This window comes from Coturnix japonica, chromosome 5 (assembly GCF_001577835.2).
Source record: "Coturnix japonica isolate 7356 chromosome 5, Coturnix japonica 2.1, whole genome shotgun sequence".
Classification (NCBI taxonomy): Eukaryota; Metazoa; Chordata; class Aves; order Galliformes; family Phasianidae; genus Coturnix; species Coturnix japonica.
In genome coordinates this window covers 51,571,181-51,587,707 of record NC_029520.1, presented here as the reverse complement: position 1 = coordinate 51,587,707, position 16,527 = coordinate 51,571,181, and the positions used below count along the sequence as shown (strand labels likewise).

At 46.3% G+C, this 16,527-nt stretch overlaps 1 protein-coding gene across 2 annotated transcripts in view; it reads left to right on the top strand.

The window, feature by feature from the left end:
- MDGA2 (MAM domain containing glycosylphosphatidylinositol anchor 2) overlaps positions 1–16,527 on the top strand; it is a 270,122-nt gene that overhangs the window by 205,506 nt on the left and 48,089 nt on the right. For both annotated transcript variants that reach the window (XR_004307273.1, XM_032444620.1), the window contains exon 9: positions 5,988–6,257. Coding sequence is in view for 1 of the 2 variants with exons in the window: in XM_032444620.1 (XP_032300511.1) it covers positions 5,988–6,257 (270 nt within the window). In the remaining variant the exon portion in view is untranslated. The remainder of the gene's footprint in view (positions 1–5,987; positions 6,258–16,527) is intronic.

Below are 16,527 nucleotides of genomic sequence, written 5' to 3'. Positions count from 1 at the left end.
AGAGCTGGTGAGCAGCTGGTGGTGCTGCTTCTTCCTCTGTTTCCTGTAAGACCAGTCTTGGGGTTTGCTGGCTTCTCCATGGGAAAAGCCCTGCAGGCAGAGCTGCCTCCCAGCTGCACTGCTTGACGCATGTCCTGCCATCAGGGAGTTCAGGGGACAGTTTTAGCACAGCTGTGTTAAGAGCAGCTTCATGGTCCCAGCCGAGTACACACACAGATCTCTTAAAAGGGAGCTCTGCTGGAGCAGGTTTGCTCTCCCACCCTTGCCATCAGACTGGCTGCATCTCTGTGGTTGGCATGAGATTGAGTCAGCTCTATTTTTTTGGTATTGTTTTGTTTTCTGCCATGTTAAATAAAACCAAGTTGGGATCTGGAAAGCTTGAAGCGCCATTTCATTTGAGCTTTCAATTGCATATGAAAATAATCCTCAGAACGGCTAGAGGAGCCTGTAAAGAACAGCTGGAGGATGGAGAGATGTGGGAATAACGACTGTGGGGGGGTGGAAATTGTGTAAGGCTGTGCCAGCATCGTAATGAGCCCTGCAGTGCAGATGAATAGAGCTATCTCTCCCCAGCATGTCTCTGCATCCAGCCATGTGCTGGAGGCTGTGGCTCAGCGCTGCTGGCTCTGCTCCTGTGCTGACTCTGCTCATGTCTCTGCCCTCCAGTGCAAAGCATGGCAGCAGGTTGCCCAAATGGCTGCAATGCTCAGGTGTGGTGTCTGAAGGAATAGCTCTTGTTCTGTGTTCTCAAGCTCTAGTGCTGTACTGGGGTTCTTTCTTTCTGTTGTCTCTTAATGCTGCCGTCCATTTGGAGCACTAATGAGCCCTGAGCTGTTTGCAGAGAAATACCCGCAGTGGCTCCAGGATCTGCTTCCTGAGTCTCCATTAGATTGAACTTCATTAAAAACTGGCTTTTCCCATGTGAACGATGGGTTTCCCATTACACGTTTTGTATTCCTGATTTACTCCACGTGACAATGAGCAGTTTTTCTTTGGTAAGCATCCCTTTTTTGTCTAGGTGTGATTCCAACTTACGCACTTAACAGAGCATCCAGTGAGTTCCCAGTGCCTTCCAGCTTCAGCAGTGAGCCTGCAGGAGCACAGCTCTGCCCTGGAGGTCTGCAGGGCTGTAAATCTAATGTGAGTGTGTAGGCTTTCTCTATGCATTCAGAACAAATGTTATTGAAGAAATGTAAAAGCCGTGCAACCATTTGGCTGGCCATTATCTATGATATACCAACTCTCTTTGTCTGTATAAGCAGGTTTCAGTTAGCAGACTTCCATGTGTCTTTTGCTGATATATTTACATGTGTGTATTAGTGAATCATTTTATATATATATATATATATATATATATATATATATATAAGCAGAAAAGCCCCATTGCCAGCAGCACAATGTATAACATCTACTTTGTAATCCATAAAATACTTGCTGACGTGGCCTGGAAGACAGAAAGCTGCCTCTGTTGGAAGTCAAAGAAATGCCACAGACTTTTCCTGAGAGTAATCTTCAGAGCCTGGGAATAATATGTCAAAAGCACAAGCAGAGATAGATAGAGACAAAATGGAAATAAATAAAAAGAAATCGACTGCTTAGCTCAGCCGTCCTTACTGGGCAGGATGCAAATACTGTCAATAACTGAAGAGAAAAAGGAAGGAAAAGGGCTGCCTTTTTCAACCATGGTGGTTCTCATTTTGCACCGCTCATCCCTCAGGGAGTAAAGTAGATGACAGTATGTTTCAATCAGAAATTGGAGATGGCGCTTCCTGAAGTTGTCTCAGCTCTGCGGGCATTTTAAGTCCCTGCCCTGGTTGGGATGCCTGGCAATGAGGGATGTGGGCCAGGTGGAGTCTGAGCTGAACACTGTTCATTTCATTGCCATGATATCCCCTCTCACTGCAGGGGAGTTGGACTAGATGGCCTTCAGGGCTCCCTTCCAGTTTCTGCAACTCCATGAGCACGTGCTGGCTGGTATTTACCTGGTACATGAGAAGTGGACTGGTATGTTTTCCCATGAACAAATCTTGCTGTATAGACCACAGTACGATCCATGCTGTGAAGGGCAATAGGCCAGTTAAAAGCAGACCAGCATCCTTGCTGCCATGTCTCTTGATAACTCTGGGGTGCCTTCGTTTCCATTTTGTAATCCTTAAGACTTGAAAGTACTTAGGCTAAAAAAAAATTCATTAAACTTTGATATAAAACCCGTTTTAACTTCAGACTGTTTGCTTCCCAAAGATAATTGTTTAAGAGAAGAGTGTGCTCCCCATGTGGTTTTTTTTTCCATATGTTTTTCACAAACTAATACTGGAATTATGAAAGATAGGGATAAGTACAGCAAAGTAAATTAAATCAAAATGCTGAAGCCTTGGGGAAGAACTAATGCAAATGAACTGAACACATACAACCTCCAAACAGCAACAGAATAAGTTTCCTTCTGAGCATTGTTATCCTTGGGCAATGACCAGGACACTCCCACCTCTGCTAGCTGCAAAGTCACCATCTTATAAAACAACAAACCTCATAAAAATAAGCTGTTAGCACAGGCTGCTGTCATATATTGTGGTTTTTAACCATTCCTTTCCTTTTCCATTAAAGTTATTACCTGTGAAAACGTAACTCTGAAATGAACAACCAAAGTTAATTTTCTTTTTTCTGTCACTGGGTGTCATCTGTTTGGGAATAGATGGAGAGTCTGGATTTTAAAGACTGGTTTGACCTTAAAGGCAGGGGAAACTTTATTTAAAAGCTATTTATAAGGGTAAAGTGTCTTATGAGTAAATAAACCAGGGATAAAAGAGAAGGAGAGAGCTGAATGCCAACATGATGAAAGTCATTAGAGCGGAGCTGCTGCGACAGGTGAGCGGAATAATTGTTCATTGAATAAGGTGCATCCAGTGGGAATAGCAAAACAAACAAAAGGAGATGGCACTGTGGGGAGTTGTGGGCAAATTTCCAACGTTCAAATGCGAAAGAAGTTCCAAAAGCAAAAGGAGAAAATGATAACAGAATCATCTGCTAAAGTGTATTTCACACATCACACGCACACAGGTCCTGCCCCAAACTCTCCAGCACCTTCTCTGCGCTTCTCCCTCTCTCCAGGCTTGGCTGGGGATGCAGAGGAAGGTGAAGGTCTTTGGGCAGAGGCTGTGACCAAAGAATGGTGAGAGAAGAATTGGGAGAAGAGAAGGCTCTGGGGAGATCTCACTGTGGCCTTCTTGAAGGGAACATGTAAACAGGAGGGGGAATGGCTGTTTGTGAGGGTGGGCAGTGATAGGACAAGGGGGAGTAGTTTGAAACCGAGACAGGGGAGGTTTAGGTTGGATCTTAGGAGGAAGTTTTTCGCCCAGAGGGTGGTGACGCACAGGAACAGGTTGCCCAAGGAGGCTGTGGATGCCCCATCCCTGCAGGCATTCAAGGCCAGGCTGGATGTGGCTCTGGGCAGCCTGGGCTGCTGGTTGGTGACCCTGCACACAGCAGGGGGTTGGAGCTGGATGAGGCCTTTGCAAACCAGGCTATTCTAGGATTCTTCCACCACCCTTACGCTGCACAGGTTTTTTTGTAGCCTAATTTGTGTTTGGCTTGAAGTTGATGAAGATTGTACCTGCTTTGACAAGAGTATTATGGTGTTGGCTGTGGGTTTAAAGTTAGTTATGTCTGAAGAGATAGCTGATGGATTTGGAAATCAGTATTTTTACTGCTAATTGGGAAGAAAACTTGGAGAGCCTAATTCTCCATGAGGAGAAGTGTCTGGGCAATTGTAAATATTAGTAAATTTGAGTAGCAGTCTCTTTGCTATCTGTAATATATCAAGATTTAGAAGATGTCTGTAAAGAAGGACCAATTGCAAGGTGGGTCAGCAAGAGCAAAATACAAGGAAAGCTGTGGAAGGCGGATGGGGCTTGAGTAGCCTAATAGCTCTCCCTTACAAGGAAGTTGAGATCTGTCACATCTGCTTCTAAAATAGCTCTTATCTTTAAGCCAACAATTCCCTGCAAAGCTACTGCTGTGGGAGACTATTAGTGAAGCTGGATAAGGTGCAGGAATTGTACAGTGAGGGCAGATGAAGGCACTATTGGGTTGTGCTGAAATGGCAGGTGTCAGGCTGGAGGGAGAAAGTAATGGCATTTCTGACAAATTGATCTTCTTTCGTATTCTTCATTCTGTACCTGGGCACAAAGAATAGTCACTTTCTGATGGCACAAAATTGGGGGATATTATCAATGGAAAGAAGGCTCGCAGTATGGAAGATTTGCAGTTTGTGGTCTTCTGTTTGCCGCTATCTATAGCTGCACTGCTGCCCATGTAACAGATAAGCTTCTGTCCTGAATATTATACAAAGCCACGCGATTTTTGCTGTACAAAGAGGAAGAGTCAGGTCAGGCTGGGGTTGACGAGATTGTGAATTGGTGGTTTCCACATCACTCTCTTCTTAGTTAGTTTGTGGAGTCTGTTACGGTTATTGCCTTCATTGAGGTCAACCTGCCACTGCTTCACGCCATGCCATCAGGCCCTGTCTGCTGGCTGATGTCATCACTTCTGCTTCTCTGCTTGCTGTGCTCCCAAACCTTGGCAGTCCCCCCACACTCATCCCACATGCAGCTTTAGATGGTGTCACAAGGTCAGTGATTGCTGTGATGAGCTACAAACATGGTAGTGGGAGGCCATGGGCTATAAGCAGTGCTGTCTGAAATGGCAGTCTCCAAAGTTCAGCTTAATTTCTGCGTTTATCTGGATGTTTTTTCTAAGCAAGAGTTGATGCGAGTGTGGTTTCTCAATCAGATGAGCTGAAGGAATCTGTTTGCAGCTTCCATTATGCAGGGAATTAAATATCAAGAGGCTGAAGGTTATTGGTATCTCTGGTGGAGATACCAATCAGTGAGAAACATGAGGACACGATGCTCTTGGAGAGAGAACCTAAGAGAGCTCTTTCTAGAGGGAGCACAGCATGGACTGTGTGCAGACCATTCTTATGGGGAATTTTAGGTATTATGCCTCTCAGAACTTTAGATTCTGTGTACTATACTGGGAAGCTTTCAAGGTTTCTTCTTTCTGAAGAACTGAAAGTGGGCTGTGTTTTTTAAAGAGGTGGAATGTCTTGTCAGTGTTTGGCATTCAGTTGCAAACATGGGCACAATTCTTGTGTATGTTTACCTGTTCTGAATAGTTGTGCCAACATCAGTCTGTGCCGATTGCTCTTCTGCACTGATTAAGTTATCAGAAAGTAAATGACAGTGAAGTTAGGCTTTTGCATACACTGCATGTTGTCCATATTTGTATGTTTTGCTGGAAACTGAAGTCTGAAAATCTAAATTATTTTAAGTCATGAGAAGTTGACCCATTCTGTACTTACTGACATACCAAACCTACCACCTGAGGAGACAGACAATATGATTCTATGGCTGTGCTGGAGCCTGTGGGCAGCTGCTGGGGTATTGAGCTTCTCCATAGGCCCAATTGCAAAGTTGGGTCTGTCACTGAGCACAGAATTGCTGCCCAGGACCCCACATCAGGGTTGTTTTTGCTCTGTGTACTTTGTCTCCACCATGTGAAGGTTTTTCCCTTCTTTTCTTTGTCTTCCTCCTGCAGAAGGTCCCATGACTTGGAGTTTGGGGGTCCTCTGTGAGGCAGAAGGCTTAGCCTCCTAGGCTGCATGTGTCTGTCTATAGAGAAGCAATAGTGCCTGGGGGCTGGCTTTGGTTTCTCTTTAGGTGTTCTGTAGAAAACACCAATGAGCAGAAATGCCAGTAAGCAGAATGAGTTTTTTCATCCAGAGGGTGGTGACGCACTGGAACAGGTTGCCCAAGGAGGCTGTGGATGCCCCATCCCTGCAGGCATTCAAGGCCAGGCTGGATGTGGCTCTGGGCAGCCTGGGCTGCTGGTTGGTGACCCTGCACACAGCAAGGGGTTGGAACCAGATGAGCATTGTGGTACTTTTCAACCCAGGCCATTCTATGACACCACCCCTGCTCTCTCCCCTGCAGACCCCCCTGCCGTGGAGCCGACTTTCCTGGAGATCCGGCAGGGCCAAGGCCGGAGCATCACCATGAGCTGCCGGGTGCTGCGCGCCTACCCGACGCGGGTGCTGACCTACGAATGGCGGCTGGGCAGCAAGCTGCTGCGCACAGGGCAGTTTGACCTGCAGGACTCCACCGAGTACACCGTCAGCAGCCTCTCCCGTGACAGCTACGGCGTCTACAACTGCAACATCATCAACGAAGCGGGAGCCGGCCGCTGCAGCTTCCTGGTCACAGGTAGGCCTGGCGTTATCTCAGTCCATGGGGGACATGCGGGTTGTTGCAGCTTTGGGTGTCATTGGGTGATGCTACTGCTGCCTCATCTGGAGTGTTGCCCAAGATATGTGTTTCAAAGCAGGTTTGTGGCTTAAAGCGTAAAGATTTGGGTGCTGGGGAGGCTGGTGACAGAGCAGGAGATTCAGCTTCTTTTAGTGGCTCAAGGATAATGTTTTTTACGTCCTTCCCCCGCAGACAGCTGTCCTTATGCTTTTGAAAGAGTCACTGAGAGAGCCATCAGGTAGCAAATTTCTTCCTGTTGAAGTGTGCAGTAAGGCTTGAATTTCTTTTTCTCTGTCGATACACTCAGCAAGCTCGGAATCCAGGACAGGGAGATTGCTATCTCAAGCAACTGCTAGCAGCCCTGTGTGCATAGGGATGTAGAAATGCATTCCTTTTCTCAAGAGGCAAAAGGTATTAAGGACACTTAATATATGGGGTCACAGACTCAAGGCAGATGTGCAACCCCTGCCACGATCTACCCATGCCCTAAGTTTAGGCATACTTCATATGTTATTTATCTTCAGCATCCCCTACTGGATCTAAATGGTTAATAGGGATTTTAGAGATGCAAGTCTTGGTTCTTCTTCTGTAAGATATTAGTTACTATGAGTTGCTGACTCAGCTGCCTCATCCTGCAGACATTGTGCCCAGGCTGAGGTCCCGTCATGTCAGCTTTAGGTTCCCCATCCCTCTGTGCTTGTTCAGACTTTGTCTAACATCACAGGAGGAAACTAAGCATCTCTGTGAAGTGACCTGGCTCTTTCCAAGGTCTGAGATGGACCAGAGATTCCTTGTTCATTGCCAGGCGGTGCCCCGCCTGGGCCCTCTCTGGCAGTCAGCACGGGCAGCTCTGGCCTCCATAAGGCTGCCAGTCTTGTTGTAGCTTAAAATCCCTCCTGCTGTCTTCTTGCAAGGAGTAGTAGGGAAAGAAACCAGCAAACAGTAACTTCAGAACATGCAAAGTAATGCTCTCCTAGAAGAAGGGATATCCATCTCAGTTAGGATTTTATTCACGTTTACTGACCTGGCTCCAGCCACAAACAGATCTAAGCACAGCTCCGAGCCTTGCCCTTGTGTAGGAAAATGGCTATTTTTATCAGTTTCACTGCTACTAGCAGAAAGAGAGTGGGTTTAACCAAAGTGCCACAGAGCCGTTCAGCTCCCTGGCCCTGCAGAGTCTCTCAAAATGCTCTCTGGGACCTTGTACCACTCAGGTCCTGGATGTCAGGGTAGAACCTCTGTATACATCCATCATTTTTTTTGATTCAGCTCCCCAGTATTTTTTAAAAACCCAGATTGGTTTTATTGGAAAAAAACAAAACTACTTTTGAGCCTGATGGATCCTTTGTTTCTCCTTTGGATGTAGTTGGTTGGCATCATGTTGGCAGGGATTCTATTGGGGCCAGCAGCACGCAGCACAACTATGGTGGGAATGCAGCGAGTTCCCAATGACTGATGGCTCTATCTCTTCCTAAATGTAATGAAGCCTTTGGCTGAATTATCATTCAGTGTCTGCACAGAGCTACTTTGGCAGCTGCTGACTTCACCAGCACTTTGGAGTTTGATCCAGAAGGTGACTCTGAAGGAAACCAGAGAAAAAAGTCTTTTTCCTCAAATGCGTAAATGCAGTTCAATTTACTCTTCATCACTCTTTGGACCCAAAACTGTAGAAACCTATTCTGAGGCAATTATTTTGCCAAGATTGGGGCAATCTGAGTGGCTTTCTGTGATTTATTACCATGCCAAAGCAAGGCACATAACTGAAAATTAGTACTAAAATGGTTTTATGATGCACTCTGTCTCGCATCCCTCTGTGCGCCTCGCTCCTTTTTAGTCCATACCGTTAGGCGGATTTATGCTGTATGGCTGCATTAAAGATGCTGAAAGTAACCCTTCAGGTTATGACTTTTGTGTTTTCCTCAGTCCTTTAAGGTTAAAACCCACATGCTCATATTTAGTAAATTTATTTGCTGACACGTGGAGTTGAAACCGCTCCTAGAAAACAGCGGCAAATGTATTCTGCTCCCAAGTCCCATGAGGACAGATTGAAATTAAAGCACTGGGGAACTGAGCGAGCGTAGAAGAAAAATGATGAAATGGTAGAAAGGAAGCTGTGATTACAGGGGGAAAAAAAATAGCTCAGTTCCTTGACACACACAGAGAGAAAAAAAACAACAAATAAATAACCCATGGCAGGAGCCTGGCAGGAGCAGAGTGCTTTGGGTGCGACCATGGGAGTCGTCATAGCCCATTTTCAGTTGGTTTTATTTCCAGGGTTTTGTGTGGAAGCAGAATGCTGCAATGCTTGTGTTGCAAGGGCTGCAGAGAGGCATTGGTATGCTAAGAGAAGGCTTTTCAGTGCCGAACTGAAAGCGCCTGCATGAAAAGATTTATGCTGGCCCTGGAATTCGCAAAACCCGTTTTTATTGCGCTTGGGTTCCGAGCCAAATTTGAGAAGGTGCAAGTGAAATAAATCACATGTGGAAAAGAGGGTTGATTTATATCAGACGGGCCAACCTGAGGCAGATTTAACCTGCTACTGTCTTAAAAATAAATGAGAACGTACAAGCAAAATTGTGGGAAAGCAAGGATGAGTTCACACTGCTCCCAGCTTCACAATCTGTGTATTTTATTCAGTGGTTGATGGTGCACATAATGCCCAAAGAGCCACAGAAAGAACATTTGAGACAGCGGTGATTAAAACCCTGCCAAGAGTGGAAGCAAATTGAAAAGAAAAGAGAGAGAGGGGAAAAAAAAAAGGTTCAGATGCAGATAATGTCATGAATGGCAGCATCTATTCATAGGGCTTCATGTGTGTGGAGGAAAGACGGGGTGCAGGGCAGTGGCAGTCCATGCTGAGCATCACGCTGTGGGCACAGGAGCCATGTCTGTGGGGAGGGCAGTGTGGGAAGAGGCATGTTTGGGGCTTTATTCTATGATATGATTCTGTTGAGCTGCAACTCGGTGTGTTTGAAAGGGCCAGAGAGGTGTCATGGAATCAGCACACGGCGTGATGCTGCGCTTGGGTTACAGTGTGAGATCTGTCTGCTGTCTGTAGGTCGGGTTTGATGGTGCTGTGGATGGATGATGTGATGCTATTCAAATCGTAATGCTGGGCAGCTGTGACAGCGCGTTGACGGTGATACTTCTATCAAATGGTTTTTGTCTACACGGGGAAGCTCCACCAGACTCATGTTTGCAAGGAGAGTTTTAGATACTTGTTTTGCATTGTTGTTTAGGTGTTTTTTGTTTGTTTTCTCCTTAAAGTGTCACATTAATTAATGAGCCAGTCATTAATTATTCACTTATTCAGTCTTCTGACAGAGACTCAGTGCTTCTGGCTTGTGACTGTTGTCAACCCATGGTCATCAACATAGGGTTGACCATAGTCCTACCATAGGGAAGAACTGTTGGCTGCCAGCATGTGATCTCTTCATTCTGTGCAATATCAAGCTGACTTACTGATGCTGGAAGAACATTCATTTTCTAATGTAACACTGCTCAGTATTTTTTACATATTAGCAGCACTAAGGGCTACTTGGACAAAAAGTGTGCTTTCCATTGGCAGTGTTCCTTTAAATTAAACAAGTGGCATTGAAATGGTAAGTGGTGCTCACAGGCATGTTGCTGGGATAGCTGATGGTCTCTAGGAAGCTTCCATGGGAAAGGCAGAAATACAGACGTGTGTTCTTTTGTTAGAATAACAAAAAATCACCTTGGTGGGTCCCCTTCCCATTCTCTTATAGACGTTTCCCTCAGTGAGAGTTGAGGGATTGCTTTTGCTTTGTTCTTTGAAATATTTATCTTTTCTTGAACATGGGACACCATTCCTGCAGCCCATTAAGCATTGTTACTTTTGGCAGCATATAACACCCTTCCACCTTTTGTCAGGGGGAAGTTCTTTACTGTGAGAGTGGTGAGGTGCTGGAACAGCTGCCCAGAGAGGCTGTGGATGCCCCGTCCATCCCTGGAGGTGTTCAAGGCCAGGTTGGATGGGGCCCTGGGCAGCCTGGGCTGGTATCAGTGTGGAGGTTGGTGGCCCTGCCTGTGGTGGGGGTTGGAGCTTCGTGATCCTTGAAGTCCCTTCCAACCCAAGGCGTTCTGTGATCATTCTCTGGTAATCCTGGTGTGACTGCATTCTGAAGGAAACCAACCCAGTTTGGTGAATTCAGAATTTGCCATACAGACTCAGCACCAGAGAGCCGGAGGGTTTGTTGTTTTTATCAGTCTGAATCTCCCCTATTTATGCTCCCTGCTGCTCTAATACTGCAGTATTTCTCTAATGCCTTCTTGCATCAGCCCTCTGCATCCCCTCTTGCTTGAGGAAATCCCCACGTGGGAACACAGGAGCCCTGCAGCACTGTGTGAGCGTCTCTTAGTGAGCTGCCATTAATTTTTCATCTAAAGATCCTCCCATTAGTGTTGTTATTTCTGTTCTTTTATTTCCATTTTGTTTGTTTGTTTGTTTCTAAGTTTGTTTCTCTGTCGTGCCCTCTCCCTGCTGCAGCACAGTGCATCCTTGTGGAGACCAGCAGCTGCACTTCAGCCTTTTCTCACCCTTAGAGCATTCGTTCTGCACTCTGTAGCCTCTTCCAGCTTATGCTGAGTGAAGCCCTTGAGAGACAAAGAGTGGGAAGGACAGGATGGCTGTGGGATCTTGGCCCCCACTTCACTGCCTGCCACACAGCCCAGCCTGGCTCTAGAGCAGGGAAAACAAGTCATGTGGGGTCAGAGATGTCCGGGTGAATGCATCAACAGCACACTCAGAAATCTTTTACAGTACTCCACTTAGGCTGTCGGGTCTGCAGATGGTCCTGTCCTTCCTGTACTCCCTTGCCATTCTATGCTTCTTCTGCTCCCTACCCCAAAGTTTTGTCCTATTAGTCTGTTAGACAAATTACTTAATTCACTAATTCATTATCACCTTGTAGATATTGATTTGAAGAAGACAATTTTCTAGCACCATAGACTCATAGAATGGCCTGGGTTGCAAAGGCCCACAGTGCTCATCCAGCTCCAACCCCCTGCTGTGTGCAGGGTCACCAACCAGCAGCCCAGGCTGCCCAGAGCCACATCCAGCATGGCCTTGAATGCCTGCAGGGATGGGGCATCCACAGCCTCCTTGGGCAGCCTGTTCCAGTGTGCTACCACCCTCTGGGTGAAAAACTTCCTCCTAAGATGCAACCTAAATTTCATGTCATTAAAATCCTTGACCATCTTAGAGCTTGCATGTGTTGCCTTGGGGTATCTCTAAAAACAAAGCTCTCCTTGGGCTCCTGTCCCTCAGTTGGATTCTGCCTGGCTGGGAAACACGGGGCACCAACCTACTTACTGCTTTTAGACACTTCTTCTGCCTTGATATTAGCTGTGACATTTCCCAGACCACAGAGAGATACTCCTGGTAGTTTGGCCCTGGGTCGCCCAGCAATGTATTCCCGTCTGTCAGGAGGCACTCAGATACTTTGCTTTAATGGGCAATTTTCTGATGGTTATCCTTTAGAAATCTCCCAGAGTGCAGGGCTGAGGCTGAGGTTTGATTCCCTTTGCTCTTTATCTTCTTCTCTTCGGTGGTGTTATTGAAAGCCTTGGACTGAATTTTCATCTCCTCACTGCTGATTTACAGCCCGAACAAAGATGCTATCGTGGTGATGTCTGTTTCTGAAAATTGCTTTTAAACCACGCAAAAGTAGAGAACGGCGCTTTTTCCCTTTGTATTTTTTTTCCCTCTTCTTAACATTTCAATGCCAGCAAGACAGCTGTCTCTTATTCCTGGTTGTGAGCAGAGCCCATTGACTTCAGTGGGAGCACCAGGACTCCCTGGGAGATACAGTAAGGCTGGGCTGCAGATACCCACAGGTTGTGCTGTGCTTGGCACTAAGTTGAGCACATTGTGCAGGGGCCAAAAGGGCTTTGTGATGGAATGAGGAACAAATGGGAGCTTTCAAAGATGAAGTCAAAAGAGGTTAAAGCTGGTGAGATGGAATATGTTAAGAAAACCTAATCAAACATCCAGGGACTTCTTTCGTGCAGGAAAACATTAAGGCTTTTTTTCCCCAGCTGCAGGATCCATGTCTGCACTCATCTAAATAATTCACGTCTCCAGGAATTAGGTCCCTTTGTATCTTTTAACACGTGATTATGTTTTTCCTTCAGTTAATTTTGTGAGCAGTGAGAATACTGGTGTGCTCCAGGTACAGGAATGAACTCCGTCGAGTAGCTCAACTCATTAATGCAGCCTGAATTGTGCCAAAGGGTAAAAAGCAGCTGAATAAAATAGAGACCAGATAGATCCATCAGGGATAGATCCATCAGGGATAGGGCCATCAGCAGGATGACTGCTTCCCTGTAGGGGTGACATGGCCATGGATGAGACTCCTGCTGCAGGAAGCAAACCAGTGGTAGACAGAAGTTGCGCACACAAAGGAGAAAGTAAAATCACCCTCATCCTAGCTTTTGTTTAAGAGCAGAAGCTGGAGAATCATCAGTTTTTGTTTGATGCCAATCAAAACTTGTTTTCTATTTTCCATTAAAGTTAGAATCACCAATGAGACATTCACTTAGTCTTTATAATTCTGTGCATCTCTCTTACATAAACCTATGTCTTTGTTGCATCTTTTCCTGAGCTTTGGCTCCTCTTGGTGTCCTTTCAGTGGCGTCCTAGTGGGTCCTGGCCCAGCTCATTACTGGGCCAAAAAGGAAACAAAGCTGTTTAAAAGACCCAAGCTGAGCTCTCCTCCTTCTCATCACCAGTAAAAAACTGATGGTAAAGATATTGGATGTATGGTGATGTTTCTTCCCCCAGTGTAGCAAAACTGCTATGTAAAGCCATTCTATGCTGCTGACAGATTGTGATCAACTTATGTAAGAGATTATCACCATGGAGCAGAACTTTGTTGGCACTGAGAAAGTATTGATAAAAAACGTATGCATCTCTTACACAGCAGAGTTGGCTAAACGAGCAGTGCTGGTGCTCCAAACATTGCCAAAAATGATTGAACAGCCTCAAAGCCTGAGCAGATCAAACCCAGTTTTATCTCCATGCTGGAGGGCTGGTGTCCTTTTTCACCCAGAAGGTGGTGATGCACTGGAACAGGTTGCCCAAGGAGGCTGTGGATGCCCCATCCCTGCAGGCATTCAAGGCCAGGCTGGATGTGGCTCTGGGCAGCCTGGGCTGCTGGTTGGTGACCCTGCACACTGCAGGAGGTTGGAACTGGATGAGCACTGTGGGCCTTTGCAACCCAGGCCATTCTATGATTCTGTGATTCTGTTTCTCATTTCTTTTAGTTCTAAAACCATTCCCCCATGTCCTGTCATTTTCATTTGCTACTTTGTACTTTTGTGGAGCAAAATCAATGATTTTGCAATGTTTTCCTGCTTTACGAGCACAATTTCCATTTGTGAGACTTCTTCCGTGTGCACAGAAATTATCTTGTGCTAATTGGCTACTAAGAAAGCTGTGCAATAACTCCAAACAATTTAATCGGTGCTTTGCCTGGTTTCTGACTTCTGGGACCGCGTTGAAACGCAGAGTGGGACTGAAGCACTTGAGCTGCACTGCACTGCATCCATCACTCAGTGCTGCCAAATTTCAGCCAGCAGTTTGGCCACAGCATTAAAACAGACTCATTTAGGTCTGAAAGAGCATTAATGGCATAATTACCTGTAACAGTCAAGGTGAGGGGCTGCTCTGGATGCACAACCCCACAGCCACATTTTTCCCTTGGTTCTGGCAAACGTGGTTCCAGTTGCTCTTTTAGAATGGTCCTTTGTAGAAGGAATTCAGACATTAGTGTTCAAAACCACAGCTGGATCTAACTCAATCCACCTCACACAGCTCTCCTTTGCTTCCCGGTGTCAGATGGATCTGCTGTGGTTGTGTCACTGGGATCAGCAGTAATAGCTAGCCAAGAGAGGTCTGTTGGGTAGCTGATGCCAGATCACATATGCAAGCCTATGCACTATTTGTATTTTCCTCCCGTTTTGTTTTGCTGTGTGCCGACTTGTTCATGGCTGCTGTTGTACAGAGGGTTTTTCCTGCCTGCAAATGGCCTATAATTTACCAGGACTGCTTACGGGAAAGCTACAGATGCCTGAATACAGCAGAGATGTGCAGGGCAGTGATGAGGAAGGTCAGAGGCACATATTCCAGCAGCACAGAAGCAGGGAGCAGCCTCCATCTCTGCAGGCAATCGTCAGTTTCCCTTTTCTCAGCATAGGGCTGTGTCACAGGCAGGATCCTTCCAGCTGGTTGGAAAGACTCTGAGGTTCAGTGAGCAAACACGAGGCTGAGGTCAGGGCTAGACCAGCTGAGCTCCATCAGCTGTTATGTTTCAGCAGAGTGAGTGGGTTGGCTTACTGCTAAATTAATTTATTCCTTTCTGAAGACATCCCTACAAACTGCCTCTAAATCCTCAATGTCTGCAGCACTGTTTCTCTAAGGAAGATTTGATTACAAGCTGACTATAAGTTATTAGCTTTCCAGTAAGTCTAAATGAATGTTACAGGCTATAAACTCACTGTATAAGTTATAATCTTTCATGTAAAGCCTAATGATGGTTGCAGTAACATTTATATCTTTCTCAAGGACGAGAGAGAATTTCTTCCTGTGCCACTGGCTGCAGTAGTCTCGTATTCCAGTTCCACGTCTCACTCTAACAGTCAGGAACTTAATTTCTGCTCCCATCCAGTCTGCATTTCCCAGCAGTGTCTGTACTCCTGCATAGAGACAGCCATGGGTGGCTGGGAGCTTCAGGAGACAGCTGAAGACCATATGTCACTGTATATTCTCGCCTGCGTGGTCTTGAAATTCCTCCTGGAGCATTGCTATCATTTAAGAAAATTATTTCTCATTCATCAGCTGGGCACAGCAGGTATTTGACTTTAATTAAAGACCTTGGAGAGGATAAGTGCTCCTGAGCCCGGAGCGTCTCCTGAAAACATCCAACAGGAAAAGCAATCTCCAGAGCTCGCAGAAGGTCGGTGCTGTGCTTCCTATTGCTGTGGGATGTGCATCAGGAGGAGCTGAGCCTACAGCTTCTGCCTTCCAGCTTGGAGTATTTATTTCTGGCAGTGAGTCACAGTGGCCAGCAGTGCCCAGTGTGACCAAAGGTGTCCAGGTGCTGTTACTGCATCTCAGCCTTTCCCGTCAACAAGAAAGAGGAGAAAGATGAAGTTAATTGATTACTGCTTAAGGCCAAAGTATCTTCATGCTTCCATATGCTGCTTGGGTTTAGCTGTGTTCCTGGGGGCTGTGTCCTGAAGGCTGCAGAACGAGCCAGCCAGGAGCCTGACCTGCTTCGTGCTGTGCTGTGAAGATGATATGAGGAAACCAAAGAATCCCAAGCACTGACCACAGGATGCGTTGTGTAGTGAGGATAATGCAGCAGAATGGAGCAACATTTGCATTGGAGAGCTCCAATTGCACAGAGAAGCATGTTTGCTTCTGTGGTGTGAGGGCATGGTGTTGGCTCTGGTGATCAGAACAGCCACAGGTGCTTGTATTTACCAGGGACTGGGGAGGTAAGGAAGAGATAATAGGAATATGAATGTTTAAATCTGCATACCAAGAGGGGAGAGCTTACAGTACAGCCTATAAAGCTACTGGAAAAGCCTGTCTCAGTGACAGGGCTGGAGCAGGAGCCAGTAGGTTTGGCCAAGGGGCAGCCATGGGACCCAGCAGCAGGAGATGCCTGGGGATGCTTGAAGGTTGTTCGTGGCACCAACACAGAGTGGCTATGGGATGATGCCATGGCTACAAGATGGTGCTCGTCCAGCAGCAGCCTCATGCTCATGAATTGCTCTGCACGAAGCCACAGTGATTCCCTTCCACAAATGCTCCTCCCGTAATTCAGTGCTGCTACCACAGAGTAGTGCTATACTTGGAAAGGTTTAAGGTTTTACAGATTGTCCCAGATGAAAAATACTGCCAGCAGGAAGGTGGTGTGAGGGGTGATGATGATTGCAAGCAGGGATGAGGATATCTGTAGTTGCACTGCTGGAGAAATAAGCCAAGCCTTTTGTTTTTAGCTTTAGTTTCAGACTGTAGTTTCATGAGAGACAGATTGCCATGGAGGAGAGCAGCGTGAGCAGCATGATGTTGGTACGGAGCACGTCGCACGTGAGATCCAGAAGGCAGGAAAACGCTGCAGATGGAGCCTGCATGTAGTGGAGCAGAGCAGCACACAGGATGGGGCTGTGCAGCAGGGTGAGCCCATGGGAAGGAGGACAT